The sequence below is a fragment of the Typopeltis vanoorti genome, chromosome 4 (assembly GCF_054136105.1).
Source record: "Typopeltis vanoorti isolate ZY-2024b chromosome 4, IOZ_Tvanoo_1.0, whole genome shotgun sequence".
Taxonomy (NCBI): Eukaryota; Metazoa; Arthropoda; class Arachnida; order Uropygi; family Thelyphonidae; genus Typopeltis; species Typopeltis vanoorti.
In genome coordinates, this window is record NC_143552.1 from 161,229,456 (window position 1) to 161,246,170 (window position 16,715).

The 16,715-nt window shown below is 37.4% G+C and overlaps 1 protein-coding gene across 1 annotated transcript in view; it reads right to left on the reverse strand.

The window, feature by feature from the left end:
- The window catches only part of LOC150107801 (uncharacterized), a 132,105-nt gene extending 116,493 nt beyond the window's left edge, over positions 1-15,612 (reverse strand). The window contains exon 1 of the mRNA XM_090391557.1: positions 14,801-15,612. Coding sequence (XP_090247683.1) covers positions 14,801-15,493 — 693 coding nt within the window. The 5' untranslated portion in view covers positions 15,494-15,612. The remainder of the gene's footprint in view (positions 1-14,800) is intronic.
- Between the last annotated feature and the right edge of the window lie 1,103 nt (positions 15,613-16,715).

Below are 16,715 nucleotides of genomic sequence, written 5' to 3' on the forward strand. Positions count from 1 at the left end.
TTTTATCGCAGACTTGACTACTGCTGGCTCTCGTCGAGTTTGAACAGCAACCCAGGCTGGCGGTTACAATTTCCGTGATGTTCTTTATACCGCAGTTAATTAGAAGGGAAATAAATAAACAAAATATCAGAACGACTTATTTTGTTGACGCACGTGTTTTTCTGTTGAACTGAAAAAGATCCATCTTAAAGGCTTTATTTTATTTATTATTTTTTTTTCATGTCAACTACTTAGTGACTATTTTATTACAATAGTCACTGATAGTCACCATCAAAACGTGCAGCACAATCATCCAAAAACAGTTCCTGAATCATCCTCTGACTTTTCTTTAAAAAACTCCACAATATTCTGTGAAATTAGAGTTAAACTCGCATTCTGAATGCGGTGTGGTTGCCGAGGCCAGAAGAGAGGAATTGTGCAACAGCAGATCTAGTTGGATCTGCATATGATGGACAAAACAAGAGGGCAGTGAAGTACACGCGACGACTTTATATCCCAAATCAGCTACCGCTTTTCATTTGGGATATACGAGAAGAATCCTCCACGAATCGGTTCTGTAAGCAGAGCGAAAACTGAGCGCACAAACAGAACAACCACGTGCCGAAAGTGGCTCTTCACCGCTGAATTAATTTGATCCATCGAGCACCGATCCATCCCACAATTCAGAGATGCTGTCTCCTGTTCGTGTTGCTCCTATGACCTTTTAGAATCGGTGCAAAGGCGATGTACGGCAGGTTTTGAAGCTAAAACATTACGATAATCATCGGCATTTCTAATAGTGATCAGAGAATGTATTTCGGTGATGTCATATTAAATCTGATGTTATCATTAAATGTCACAGGTGAAGGAAAGTAAGCGATAAAAGGTGCGATACGCAATCAGTGACACTGCAGTAAACATGATATCACTGCGTGAAAATACGAGTGCATCGTAAGTGGCGATGATAACATCATCCAAACTACTATCATAATGCCTGCCTGTGATGAGAGCAGTTTAGGAACTTGTTTGGGATTCATGATCGTTATCCATGGCCACTGCTTTTTTTCGCAGAGTTTTTTTTATTTTTTTTTATTTTTTTAAAAACATCATTTAATATCGAAATTTTTTAATGCGCATTCGAATATGCTGGTAAATAAATGAAACGAAGCAACTGAAAACTGCGGACAAATACTGAAAATGCTAAATATGCAATTTTGTAGGGAGTTATAACAGAACCTGAAAGGTTCAGAGGTGCATTTTGTTTATCGCTATCCGTTTTCTTAGATGCTAAATGTGATTCGTTAGATAAATCTTTGATTTGGCTTATCCAGCATAATGCAAAACAGCGATTGCCTAGTTTGATGAATGATTTTTTTTAGCCATTCCTTGACGATACAAAAGATTTTTATATCACTTTCAAGAACATGCGTTTGTATTTAATTGAAAAGTAAAATTCTTTGCATTTGCTAGTCAATTGGGTTTTGCCACGTGAACTTCAGACTCCAATCTCCTCCCTCCTCCCCCAACAGTGACCGTTCTCATAGTTCAGATCTTTTAAAACAGGGTAATAGAAAATTGTTAAATCTGTATATATTATAAAATAGTTCTGTTTATTTGTTGACTAAGACGCCTGTGACGTTATACTGTCATGTGGCAATAAGTTTTGCCTATGTTCACGTCAGTGAAAGAGTAGGGCATTCGAAGTTTATTGGCTTGTTACAACTTCAAGAACGATCTATGTTCGAGAGCCCAAAATGGGACCACGCTTCAACAAATTAGGATGACTCTGGCAAATGGACACGTACATAGTGGTTCATCGGTGAAATCCTACTTTTAAATAAAAAAAAAAGAAGCGATATTTTAATACTGTAGGCTCTCATATCCAGTTTTTGAAATGCTTTAACATAAAATTAATAGTGTGTGTGTGTGTGTGTGTGTGTGTGTGTGTGTGTGTGTGTGTGTGTGTGTGTGTGTGTGTGTGTGTGTGTGTGTGTGTGTGTGTGTGTGTGTGTGTGCATAAAATTCTTCAGTCTTTAAATTGACCCTGGCCAACTGTACATTCGTTCGTGTTCTGAATATATACAGAAATAGGTAGATTCCCATTATGACCAAAATTATTGGGAACATCCCGGTGGATGGTTTTAAACTCTCCTACACACCACCAAAACAATAAGAAAAAGGAGATACATCTTCCATAATTGTTTAACATTTCTGAATTTCCATACTTAACGGTCAATGTAACTGACCATTGGTTACAGTTGACCCTTCGTCAATTACAATAGCTTCAGCTCCTGCTAAAGTATCTGATTGCTCAGAGTTTTTCCACACACACACACACACACACACCTTTTCACTGTAAGAAAAACGAGACTGGACTGTAACCAACCAACGAAAAAACAGAAAGAAAGACTAATCTTTGAATAGGCTTAACTATTTTCTTTTATATATTTTTTATGGTTTGTCCTGGAATGTAAAACAGACATTCCGGGGAAACAGAATATACGTATATTCTGTGTGTTCGTGTGTGTGTGTGTGTAGAGAGTATGTAAAAAAAAAAAAAGATTTAAACGAGCGTTGTAAAGAGAATATGTTTCGTTTAAAGCATAAAAGATTCGCTAACATTTCATTCATGTGTCTTGGAAACTTTTATGCCAACTGTTATCCTGCTGAAGGCATTTCATCCCCCGATGAAGCAATCGAGGAGAAAAAAAAAACTGAAATAATTTTAAAAAATAATAATAAAGAAAAAGGAAAGAAAATTTTGTATTTACCAGTACTATATTTTATTTTAATCAGTGAAATATTTACATATCAAATATCAACTATTTCTTTTCACAGTGCTATTGTTAATCGCATACAAATAGCATATTCCACAAAAAAATTAAAAGATCTTCAATTTTCTTTAATATTCTTTCTTAATAGTTAACATCCTCTACCGAGCTCATCCATTATTAATGTTCGGAAAAAAAAAAAAAAAAAAAAAAACTTTCCCTCCCACATCGTCTGACAAACTGCGATGCAAAAGAGCAGCCCGTCTTTCAAGCTGTCTTCCCGTTAAATGCTACCTTTTCACTGCTCCTCAACCATCCTGCGTTGCTTTTCAGCGAACACGGGGTGTGCCACGTCTATTATGGCCGGAATTTCGCCGCTAGGTTGGTGAAAGTATTGAAAAAGTCGTTGCAGTGTAGGAGGAACAGAGAACACGGAAAATATTCTCCTCCGTCATTAAATATAGGGCTAGCCTAGAGGCTGGGTGGTACGGGAAAGAACATGGTAGTCGTTTACCATACATATGGAAGAAGAGCAAAACGTTTCACGGTTTTTGAAACTAATACAGCACTCATGCTGTTACTAACGTTTAAGTGCATAACAATGACTCGCCCTGTTTTATTCTATAAACAAATATACCACGCTATAAACAAATAATTGGCCGCTGAATATCATCGCGTGGTGTCGCTTACTCATCCATTTGTACAAAAAAAAAAAAAAAGGTTTGTACAAAAAAAGGTGTTTATCAGAAAGGCAGTTTCATTTTTTATTTAAGTTCTAAATTCCCATTATGTTTGTAAAAGAAACTAGAATAAACTTAACGTTATTACTTATTTAAATCAGAGAAAAAATGAGAATGTAAGAAGCTAAACAGTTTAATTGTATTGATTGCAATATTTCTAATTTATTTTTTTATTCTAAGAACTAATATAAAAAGCTGTTAGCACACGCGCGCACATTCACATGGTCAATTATCTGCGACCAAACGAAATGGAAGTAAATGGCATTCGCGGCGCCATAACTTCAGGGTTGCCACAGCAACCAGCAAAAATACAAGATGGTTTCTCTTGTTGATTTGTGATCCGTAGAATTTATATTTTTTACTCGAAAGATTTCAGATATTTTATTTTTAAATGTCTGCTGCAAATAAGAGATTTCGAATTTATTTACGGCAGGTTATAAAATGCGGCTAGCAGATAATTGAATTCGTCTGCTAATATTTAAAGTATGTACCAACCAAATAGTAAATAAGGTAAGAAAAATATGAATCGGCAAGTAAAGGTTTGTAATAAATTAGCAATAACTAAGTATTTTAGAGTGTATTGGTCAGTATTATGTCTATTTTCAAGATGTTTATTCAGTGTTGTCTATTTTCACATACGCAACCTAAGATCCAAAGGTCCACTTCGGTTGTACATGTGAAAAGGCAGTCCAGATAGCAGGAGGAAGTAAGTACTGTAGTGGCTGGGAATCACAGCATAATAAAATATCAATACAAATAGCGTCACAATGGAAGTTGAAGAATTCGCAAATGCGACGTGTGTGTGTGTGTGGGGGGGGATAACAGAAAGCAGTCACAAACACTTGGACATCATGTGACAAAAAAAAAAAGTGCTACAAAAACACAGTGCCGTCAACAGGGTGTAGCATAGAGGCAACTTGCCTCATGGCCGGCTTAATAAATGAGCTCATTCAGCCATATTGCAGTAGGCGCCGTCGCTACGCTAACAGGACATTGTTAACAATTCCTGTTAGCGTAGCAAGTGCGGAAAGAAGTTTTTCCAAGCTTAAACTGATTAAAAATTATTTGCGAACAGCAATGACCCAAGAAAGATTGGTTGGTCTAGCAACTGTATCAATAGAGGCGGACATAGCTTATAATTTAAATTTAGAAGAGCTTAGAAGTAGTTTTATTGTGCGATATCCCCGTAGAGCAAACATTTAATTAATATTATCATGTAATCGTTTCGTATTAATATTTCTCTTGTAATAAAAACAAAATAGCAATTAGAGATTTTCTTATATTTTTGTCTTATAATCCATCAAATTAACTGTTTGCCTCAGATCCCGATCTAATCTGGCGACGGCCCTGCAAAATATCACTATAATAAATGTTTTCATTACTGTATGAGTATTATTATTCGCGAAATAAATAAAAAATGTAAGTTATAAATACACACTTAACGGGAAGTGTATGCGTTTCTGATTTTATGCATCCAATAAACTGTTAATGTTTCTTTAAGTTAATTTTTTAATTTAAAATTTTTTCTTGAATTTCAAATTCTCCAAATAATATATTTGTACGTACTTATAATGTATTGATATTTTCCAGATATAAATAAAATTAAGTATTGACTTAGTTAATAATATAAAAAAATACTTAGCATCCTCTATATCTGGATGAGGGACCCAATTTTTCCACTAAGCAAAATCCAAATACTTAAAAAAAATTTTTTTTAAAAGTGGTGAATTTCTTGATAAGCGTGTATTTGGTGATTTCATTTGAAGCCAAATGAAGCCTCGAATCTTTTGCTTCAAGTATGAACCTTCGATCGGTTAAGAGATGTCTCCATTGCTGCACTCACGGTACCATTCGATGACCTGCATTTTGCACAGCGCGAGCCTAGCACTGCCCGGTTATTCCATACAGCAAATATGCACGAAGTAATCTATATAATCGATACTAGGAAGTAAATCTTGCTTCTTGAAAACAAAGCTAGCTTGCATAACAGTAGAAGTGTGGTGTTGACTATTTTCACCTCTTCTACTGATATTAAATCCCATTCATAACACTTAATTCAAGGTGAGGCGAATGCTGTTTGTGTGGGCTCATTTCTAGTGTCGTAGTGAACAATACAAAGTATGTCAAATAAAATAATAATAATAAAAAAAAAAACACATGAAGTGAAAGCGCTACTTTTCTATTCAAAGTATCTAATATTTTTATTTCCTTGTCTTTTTTTTTTTTTTTTAAATCGAAATTTAAAAAATAATTTCGCAAGTCTACGCTTCTCATGAGTTCACTTATGCAGTGCTGTTGCCCGGAGTCCATCCTGTAATCGGCAAAAACTACTCCGAAGTTGCTTTTCTGTTCCGAAAACACAGAGTTCTTTGGACAAAGCGAGTCCAGTTGGCAAGCATACATTAGCAGGAGTGGCTTATCGAGTGGATAGCGGGCCTGCTTTTCAACCAACAAGCTGTGGGTTCGATTCCCATCTTGGCATGGATGTTTGCGAAAGTTCGTGGTGATGCAGAATTTTCCTCACCCAGTGTGATATTCCCGGGGATTTCACCCTGTCTTTTACAAGACAATCACGTTTTGATAATCGTGAAACGGTTTCCTTATCTAGCGAAAAACAACCTGCCTATTCAAGTACTCATCACAATCTACAACCTTGCAGATTGTAGTTTCGAGGGGGGGGGGGTTTATTCTCGAGATTATTTTTTTGTCTGCTGTTGCAGAAATTTCTTTCGGCTTCGTAAAGGGTTACGTTTTAGGACTAAAATTTTATTTCCTGCTGATGGACAGTGGCGCAGTCCACACGAGCCTTCTCTGCTGGGCTTATCGAAATATGACCCGAGCTTCGAATCGGTTGGCTGATCAAATTGCATACCGCAAAGAAACCGCAACACTAATAATAAAACGCATTCTTTCACCTGGCGAAAAAGGTCAGCCCGAAATAAATGTCAAAGGGACATTTCAGCTACTTGAATACACACGGTTTCATTCAGTGTGCCGTCAAATACGAAGAGGAGTAGGAGCAAACGGAAACTGCAGCGTCCGCTATGCTACGAGCATCCGTCGACTGGAATGTTGCGTGATTGCATCACCGGTGACAAATGATCCCAGTTGCAGCATGAATGCGTAACACGTATGAACTCGCCTCGGTGTCCTCACGTAGAGTTTAAAACCTATTTTTAGGAAGCCAACAGACACTGAGAGTCAGAAAAATGGAAATCCTGCTTCGATCTCGCGTAGAACTTCCACACGCTTGCAAGGCATCTGAGATTGTTAGAAGCAGGTTATCCCGTGATGAAGAAAGTGGGCTCCCCTCTATCACATCCTAATCCTGAGATTGTCATCTGAGGACTGGCCAGAAAAGATGAGATCATATTTCTCAACCATGAGGAGATTCGATGTCCCTTATTATATTTCAAAATAAGTGTGTTTCCATCTTCAAAGCAGCCATCGTCTTCCAGGTAGAAATATAACATTGTACGATGCAAGTGATGTGAAAATATTATTTAAATATCACGTTAAATATCAACTCTTCCAGGATATTTGTTCCTCTGGTCATGGTACTACGTTGCTGTTGACACAATGGAATCTTTGTTTTTGTTATCCACATTTAATAAAGGATTTACAAAAAAAAAAAAAAAAAAAAAAAACAGACGACGATGTGTAATGGTCCCTCCCTTCTTCACATCGATGCGGAGTAAACTACGCTTAATTTGAAACATTTTCTCTTAAGAAAATGCTTCAAATTATAAAAATTGTTTTTCTAGTGTAGCTTGTCGAAGACCAACGCAAAGGTTTTTTTTCTGGAGGTCAGTTATATTACAAGTTTTCCCTATGTTGTAGTGAATGTCGGGGTTTGTTTAGGAAGCCCAAATGTTGTTGGTTCGCGTGCTGCTGATTGCTTTCAATCCGCAGTGGACAGCATCTTCGCTCTCCATGCAATGGAGAGCGAAGATGCTGTCCACAATAGGGTGTGGATTCCCATGTTGCTGAGGGCACACGGAAATTTGCGGTTGTTTTTAGGAAATGAATTTTATCGTCCGATGTGAGGCCATTGTTCCGCTTATTAGAGGCCTAAAGTGGCTTCAAATGAGTTTCATGTTTGGTCTCTAAAGTAAGTTAACTTTTAGCTGCTTCAAGGTACTAACGTGGGATGGTTTACAGCCTTTTGTGGATGGAATTCACATAAACAATAAATAAAACACGTGGCACAGTATACGACCATTTCAGCAATCTCTCTCTCTCTCTCTCTCTTTCTCTCTCTCTCTCTCTCTCTCTCTTTACATGCATACATCTCCGTTGATGCGAGGAGTGCTTTTTTTTTCTTTCTTTTTGCCAGTCATCTCAAGAAAAATTGCTGTTTATATTAAGTGAAGATGACAGTTTGTTGAAAAGTACAGAAATCAATTCCAAAAGAATTCAAAAGTGTATTTCTTTCTGGAAATTCCACGTCATTTTTCATAAAAAATTTTTATTGTTATTTTTTTAAAATAAAAATTTTAGCATATTTGCTAAAAGCAAATCAATGTATCAGCAATATTTATATCTATCAAGTCTTTTCAGACCCTTCCAACCGAAACCGAAATCTGCAACTTGGTTTGCAAATTATTGAAAATAAAACAGAAATAGAAGGCAGAAAATAAATAAAACATTAAATTCCTGAGAGGTGGTTTAGGTGGCGCTACATGTATGTCAGTTATTAGGCTGTTGTTTTGAAATTACGACTGAAGCAAGTAAGGGTAATGAGGTCAGGATTTCGAGGCATTTCCAGTTATAACTGAGATCTTGAAGATGTCAAAAATATTAACGTAATGACTAGAAAAAAAAATAAACTTATAAAAATGGTACACATTTGGAAACAGAGCAAAGTTTAATTTTATTGTTGATAGCAATAACAGAACTGTGATGAATATCCAGAAAAACTATAAAATAAATAATTTAAAAAATGTTTTATTATACTTTCTCCGGTCAATGGCTCCACAGATTTTTTTTTTTTTTTTTTGCTATTTCTAAAATTTCCAGTGGTCATAAGTGGGTACATGAAAACGGGTCTTCGATTCATTTCACGTCACATTTAAGGATTTTCAAAGAAGTAAAACTTTGATATTTTCCAATCCACTGTGTGCCTAATATGAATGGAATTAATTACTTCACTCGAAATTCTAGCCAACCACGTAGTAATCAACCATCTTCGAAGTTTGACTAACAAAAAATTTTCGGCTTCCACTAAAGCGTCTGTCGTAAGACAAACCGAAATGTTTTGATCAACGTGAACTTAATTAAAATTCTTATTTGCTCTTAAGTCTTAAAATATTTCGAATCGCATTAAATTAATATTTTAAGTATCATTTCGAATTCTATCAAACTCTCCGTGTTTTTATTTATCTTTTTTAACTTTAGTGTAAGAGGAGGAGGAGTGGGATGCCAGTTGATAAAGCAAGTTGCTGCTGCTTACTCTTTTACGGGAAGTTTTACTGCAAAAAAAAAAAAAAAGGCGAACAAACAGTTAAAGTTCAGAAGATATATTGCAATGTTTAGAAACGTACGGACTAGTCGATACAAAGAAGTAGTTGTTCCTCTTTATTTTTTTTTAATTCTTAATCAGATCTTACTTCGAGAACTGTACACAGCACTACAGGACGATCACGTGGATTTCGAGACAGAATATTTTGAAACTGATCAAAAGAAAAATAATGAAATCGAGACTCTGAAATATTAATTATGAGGAGAGATTGCAAGAATGCGAAATGCAGAGTTGGATGGAGAGAGAGAATGAATAATATGATTTAGAAATAAAGTTGCTGAGAGGAGTTTACTAAATTGATACGACGAACATTAATCAAAGAATAGAAGAAAAAGAAAGCACGCGGTGCCATCCCTAAAAGCTGAGTACGATGAACAAGGGAGTAATTTTTTTTTCTTTCTTTCGTTTTTTAAAAGCGAATGGAATGCGTTTGTGACGGAGTAGTGATGCAAAGATGCAATATGACAGCTCTTTTAGGGAGTGAAACTCCGTGATAACCCATGGACGACAATGATTATTATAATGGATGGTCGGGTCTGATGTTCTAAATAAGTTCAGGGGTATTTGGATCCCCTGCCACGACTTTGTGGAACCTATGAAGAACTTCTTGTAATAATAATGGTTTGCTTAATCTTGGGATATTTTCCAAACAGCGACTGATGGATGAAAAAAAATCCATAATTTACAATCTCGACTAGTGTCGTGTGCGTCATATAATGCACACGAAGGTAATCGAGATCGTAAATAATAAATTGTAATTTTGTTCCTCTACATTGATTAAGTATGTTCTACATCCACGGAAGTCCAAGAAGCAATGCTTTAGATTTAAGACACTTTTTCTTGAAAGAAATTCAAGCGAAAGGAATAAGTTTTAACATGCATAAAAATATATCAAAACATCGTAATTATCAGCCAGTCACAAATTTCTTTTAAATAGGTACATGACTGACAAGCAACTCGATCACATTATCTTGACATTACCTAATAATGCTTTCTATAAAAATTCCCTTGGTTGAGCATTTTATTCAAATCGTAAGGGCGGTCTTCAGTTTATTCCAAGGTCACCCAATCCAAAAGAGAGAGAGTTTCGGATGCACGCAATGCCAGATCAATTTCTTGCAGTACATTCAAACGAATTTAATACACAGCTTGTAATCTCTTCATCCCAAAGCGGCCACATTAATCTCGTAGCCATTATTATCCTTTGCGGGCAGTCTATATCTCAATACGCTGACAGTCTATTTAAATCACCGTGCACGATCTATATATCACCTCCTCCAGTTAACTACTACCTCCTTCAATTAGCACATCCGTGAATAATTGGATATTGCCTGCGCGGATTAATGTACAAATTAAACAGCAGTGGCCCAATATCGAGCCCTGGACAAACCATCACCTGCTTTCTCCTTGATTCCACGTACCTCTCCTTGTACCATGCACTATTCTTTGATGTTTACCTATCAACTATCCATTTCCATTTGCTGCAATTTTTGTAAGAGTTCTGTGCAATATCTTGTCAAGTGCCTTTCAAAGTCGAACATTACCTTTGTGCAACTTGGACTGTTACTTTGAAGGTTATAGATTACTATGGCAAGATCAAAGCTGTGCAGTCCTCCATTGAATATCGTATTCCTATTCCGCCATCCCAACCAACTTTTCCGGTACCTTAATCGCCACTTCAGCTATGCTAATCGGTTTACAGTTTGCTACGTCCGATCTAGAACTTTCTTCATTTAACGGAAGTATGTTGCCTTCTTTCCACCCCTTTTCGATACGGTTCACTAATTTTTAATCTAACTTCCCGAGCGCAGTTATAAACTGAGTGGATCGAGTGCTTCATTTCTGAGAAGATGGACCACACTGTCTTGACACTGACTGACATCCTGCCAGTAGATGAAAGCAAGGTTACGTTTACATTTAAGGGAAGGTATCATTTAGGGAAATCCTGGCTTGAGCACAGCAGAACACTAGCGTGTCTATTGAAAAATTTATTATGAAATAAAACCCGATTTATTGCTCATCACATAAAGAGGTTACTCTTTATGTGATGATCAGAAGTGTAGTAAGGAGAGTTGACCCTCTAAGCAAGAAGTTTTCAGATTAAATGTGATCCTGATTTGTATTCTGCAGCACCACCCCTTTGCTTCAACGTCTTCTCTCACCGCCCTTGTTATTTTGTGAACGATGGCTAAACCTTTGAAAGAATCCTGATTATTAATGCTTCAATAAGAGCAGCAACGTGGATTTATTATTGCTTTCTGCAACACACAATTCTTCTATGGTAGAATTCTTCTCCAGTCATAGCCTCCTGTGAGTATACCACCGAGTGAAATGTATTTTACTCAAGGGATTCTACCAGGCAAAGTGATCTACACACACTCGATTGGAGAGGTGTAAGGAGGTGGTGTCAGCAGGGGTGCTCGATGAAGACGTTGAAAGAAACGTTATAATAATAAGAACCCACAGAGTGATGTCAAAATAGAACCGAGGAGTGCTGTTTACAGTCTTGCCGTTTGTTACTCGATTTGATATAATTTTTAAAATAAATTCAATTAACTGCGATTAATTAAAATGAATCAAAATTTAACAGTAATTAGTGATATTTACAATCAGAAATAACATTTCAGATGATCAACATCCTGCACAAGTAGACCGTTTCTTCTTTGCTAACAGAAATTCAATGCTAAGAACTCGACAGCAGATCACGTGATCATCTTTATGAACTTGATTTGGTAAAGACGGCATCAACAGTACCGTCTCATCAAGAGGCAGCCTGTCTCACGGCGCGGCTTAATAAGGGCGCTCGTTCAGCCATATTGCGGTAGGCGTCGTCGCTACGCTACAATTCCTGTTAGCATAGCAAGTGACGAAAGAAGTTTTTCCAAGCTTAAACTGATTAAAAATTATTTGCGACAGCAACGACCCAAGAAAGATTGGTTGATCTAGCAACTATATCGATAGAGGCAGACATAGCTTAAAATTGAAATTTAGAAGAGCTTTAAGCAGTTTTATTGTCCGATATCCCGAAGATCAAACATTTAATTAACATTATTATGTAATCATTTTTCATTAATGTTTCTCTTGTAAAAAAAACAAATTAACAATTGGAGATTTTCTTATATTTTTGTCTTATAATCCATCAGGGGCGATATTTAATTGTTTGTCTCAGGGCGCGATCTAATCTGGCGACGGCCCTGGGCATCGGGTAGTGGTAATACTCCCTCTGCGAATAGACCTGATTCAACTTGAAGATAATCCAAAGAGCACTGGATACACAAAAACCATGACTAATCTTTTGTTTTGTCTGACGACTGTTGTTCGATGATTAACAGAAAAATGACGTCATCACCAAATGAACACAGAAACATGCCTTTAATTCTCAAAATAAAGATTCCCAGAAACGTTTTCTTGCAAATATATATATATATATATATATATATATTTGACATTTTATAAATATCTCTTTGTTTATCATTGCAATATATTTATTTCCATATACATTACCAAACTCAAGAGCTACAAGAGTTCCACTAATTCCTTTGAGAATAAAAGGCGTCAGTGAATTTATTTATTATTTATTTTATATAAACTTAAGATCAAATTTAAAAAAAAAAAAGAACTGGTTTTTAGATTAGAAAAGAGCACTTCATAACTTTGTATGGCAATTTTTATTGAAATGTTTTATCACTTCAATCTTTTTTTGAAGCTTTTATTTTGTATTTTAAATTTGGATGATGGATCTCTCGATATTTGGACTTTCTGTTTGCTTTAAGTATTATATGATGAGATTTTAAGTCACTGATCGAGGATATTGTCGTGTTATTATTACATACTTCTGCTAAAAGCATCTTGGGATGCTTTCTTCAATCAACCTAATATTCCTTCTAAGGAAGTACGATATTATTCATGTTAAGGAAGTCAAAATTCAGATTTTATTTTCCAACATTTTTTTGGTATGCAGTAATTGCATTAACTCCAATAATCGCCACGCTTTTCGGAATGCTAGCCCTGCCAATCACAGGTTCATTTTATAGTTGCCGTGCACGATATCTATTTATTTGTCAGATAAGCTGAAGTTTTTAAAATATTCCATTGTTCACTCGTGTTCGAAGCTCCCCGCAGGAGTGCATTTCCTTATCTCTGCTCGCCAAAGGATTGTGTGTGTCGACCCACTTCTGTAAGGCTTCCTTAAAATCCCAAGGTCGGGGATTTGCGTCGTCATCGATCTGAGCTATAAAGGTCATCGACCAAGTGTCTACCATTGCCGATACATAAAGAAGTTTTTTGTTGTGTGTGTGTGTGTGTGTGCACGTGCCTGTTCGCCATATTGAATAAATCGAACGACTTCCTAAATGACAGCTTTCCACGAAAGATTAAAATAGTAATTAGAACAAAAAGAAAAAAGGAGTCACACACACACATACGAACTAAATATGTTTCATAAAAATCATTGATTTGGTTTGAACAAATTAAGTCCACAGAAACAAAAATAATTTTCCTTATATGTTTGCTTAATTAAGACAGAAGGGAAGAAGGACGCAGTAGGTGTCTTTTGGCTAAGGAAAAGGACAGGGTAAACAATCTTGCCTGATGTGGAGAACCTTTAGAAGGCCAGTTAAGGTCAGATAGTCAGCCTCATATGGTTATAGCAGGGTTATTTCTCGGAAAATCGGGTTTTTCCTTCCACAAGACAGACACCCATGAACTGACAAAAAATGTCGGAATAAGGACTGTCATCCGTGTCCATCGTTATGGCTTTGTGATGCCAAATAGTAATGTGGACCTCAGATCTAGTATATTAGAAAAGATGAGACCCCCCCCGCAAAGAAATAACCAGTAATTAGATGTGCGTGTATTGAATAAATCAAGGAATTATATTTAGTTATAAAGATCCCAGTCAATTAGTTATAGGGCGGTATGAAAATACATTAAAACCACCGAAATAGGCAATCGAGCGAAAATATTTTTCTCTTTGATAGACCATTCCCTTTTTGAGCTAGTTTTGTTTTTCTTTCGCAATCGCTTCATTTAACCCTTGGCAAAGATGCCTCATATGGGTCGAACAACTTAAGTTATCTTTAGGAAACCTGCACGGCCTTCCACGTGCTTACCTTACACCTGTATTCACAAGGTCGACAACTTCCCCTATTTGGTAAAACAAGATTTTTCGTTAGTCGCCGAAGAACCAACCTAAACTGGTGGGGATGATGATCATCATCAGTTTCATGGCACGTGCGTCCACTATCGCTTTATTCGGGAACAGGTGGCCCTTAAAAGGTTCATTGTGGCAGTCGCACATAAAAATACCGGACGGCCTATAATAAACTTCTGTCGTCTTCTGCACGAAAGAGCTCGCACGGTAAGAGGCAATGTTGGGAAACAAAAACAAGGGGGGGAAATCAGTGGAAATTACTGCAAAATGATTAAAAAAAATCAGTTCAAGGTGATATCATCTAAGCAGTTTCTTTTTAAGTTAAAAACAGTAAACAAATCAAACCTGGAAGAATTTATTATCTTCTGCAAATTCAAGCCAAAATTACTTTGTTGTGGTTTTCAGGAATATGCACGAAGGTTTACTTCATCGCCCTCTATGTTGCTTATTACTCAAGTTTTTAACGAACAAAAATGTAAACGTGTTTTATCGATATTTTTACACACACACACACACACACATAAAAAGGTACCGTCATATGCCTGTATAATTAAACGATTTTAATTTCGGTACTTAAACCACTGCACCTTACGTGAAATAAATGTTTTTTTAAATAAGAGAATATTCAAGCACTTACTCTTTCGTGGAGACTCCGGAGGTCGTTGGTGATGATCTGCGGGGGAGGATCCAATAATATGTCGGAATCGTCGTCGGCTTCGTGACCGTCAGAATCGCTGTCTTTCGCCAATTCGGCGTCGATTTCCTGTTCCATCTGAACCAGCAGAGGTGCCGGCATGCCGAACTTCGCCCCTCGACGGGCGACTTCCAGCAGGCACAAAATGAAACTTCTTTCGTTTTTCCGGAGGACGAGATCGTCGGTTTCGAACAGCAGACATTCCTTGATCGCCAAGGAACGGCACCAGCTGATGAAGTTGGAAATGTTGTCGCGTGCGTGAAACGTGCCCGGCTGCACGTCCATGCGGTACACCACGTCCCGTTCTGGAATCTGGATCGTGAGCCCGTTGTGTCCGGCGCTCCGCCACTCCCGAGCCTTGCGCATCACGTTGTTCGCGTGCCGGCAAAGGACGACTCCGGTCTCCAGTTTCTCCATGAAGTCGTCGACGCTGATGACCAGGCCGTAAAGCGAGTTCAGCCATTCCGCCAGATCCTCCTTCATGGCGTACAGATATTCCTCGCTGGTCGGGAAGTGCCGCAGCGGCCGAGGCTCCAGATGCATGAGATGAAAGTCTTGAGACGAATCGGGAATGTCCGACCGTTCTTCCGTAGTCTCCCTGGTTGCCATCTTTCCAGCAGACACGTCGCCCTGCATGGATGGACGGAAATCGATCGATGCGGCACTTCGAGCTACGAAGAAGCGAATGTCTTGCGTGGAGACACAGCTGGGAGCATATCAGCTCTACGTCATCGTCGGTTCACACCGAAAGGAAGCGGGCGTTTCTTTAACCTCTCGTACTAACCTTCGCTACCAGTAACGAAGAAACTGCCTCCTTGGAGACGAACGCTCTTTAAAAAGCCCCATTACAGGGTTTCCTGGTAAGGCACGTGATCTAGCAGCTTTCGTAACTGAGCTACACTGAAGTCTGCTAAGGAGAGCAGCGACATCTATCGGCTGATTGCCACGTTCAGCGACGCCATGTCTCTCTCTGATAATTTTAAAAAATATATATAATAACAATGATAAAGAAATATAATTTAAAATATTACAAAACTTTCTTCAAATATGTTTTAGGAAGAATTCACTTTTGATATGAAAGTACTTGTATTCTAACAGCAGGCTGAAACATGTCATTTTACGTGAGTCAATTTGAATCGCTTTGTAAGGGCAGTGAGTCACTTGGAACTATTTGGAGTTTCTACGAATTAGCGCAGTGATTCATGATGCATTTGTAATGCTCCAATTTATTTATTAATCCTCTTATTTTGATGTATTTATGCAAAGCGCTTTCCATAAGCCATTTTGAACGCAAAATGGCTTTTTGCTACAACTACAAACATAGCTAAGAATGTACGAGCTTTGCACTTTGTTCTAAACAGAAATGCCCCTGCGATCCGAAAATGCAAAATTTATTTTAAGTGCTCTGAACATTCAAAAAAGTGTTCAGTTCTAGTTAAAGCGTGATAGCATACATGTTCGTACCGTTTAGTGTAGTAAAAAATATATGTGCAGTTTTAAACCATAAACTAGTCTTCAACTAGCACATCCCTTTGTCGCGTAACAATGTAACGATTTTTCGATTCAGCACAGCATACTCAAGCTATGTTACTTCATCCAAATACTAATTTCTGTCGAAAAACCGAACATTCATATGAATGTTCAGAACTGCTTCTCTGTATTCACTGGAACTAGCACTTTCGGCTGAATGGAAGATATTTCATAGGTGAGTAGGAAAAAGTGTGTGTGTGTGTGTGTGTGTGTGTGTGTGTGTGTGTGTGTGAGTGAGAGAGAGAGAGAGAGAGAACGTTTAATAATAATTAATAATATTAATTAATTTCACGTCTTAAGGGAAATCAAATTCTTTGTCAATCCCCAA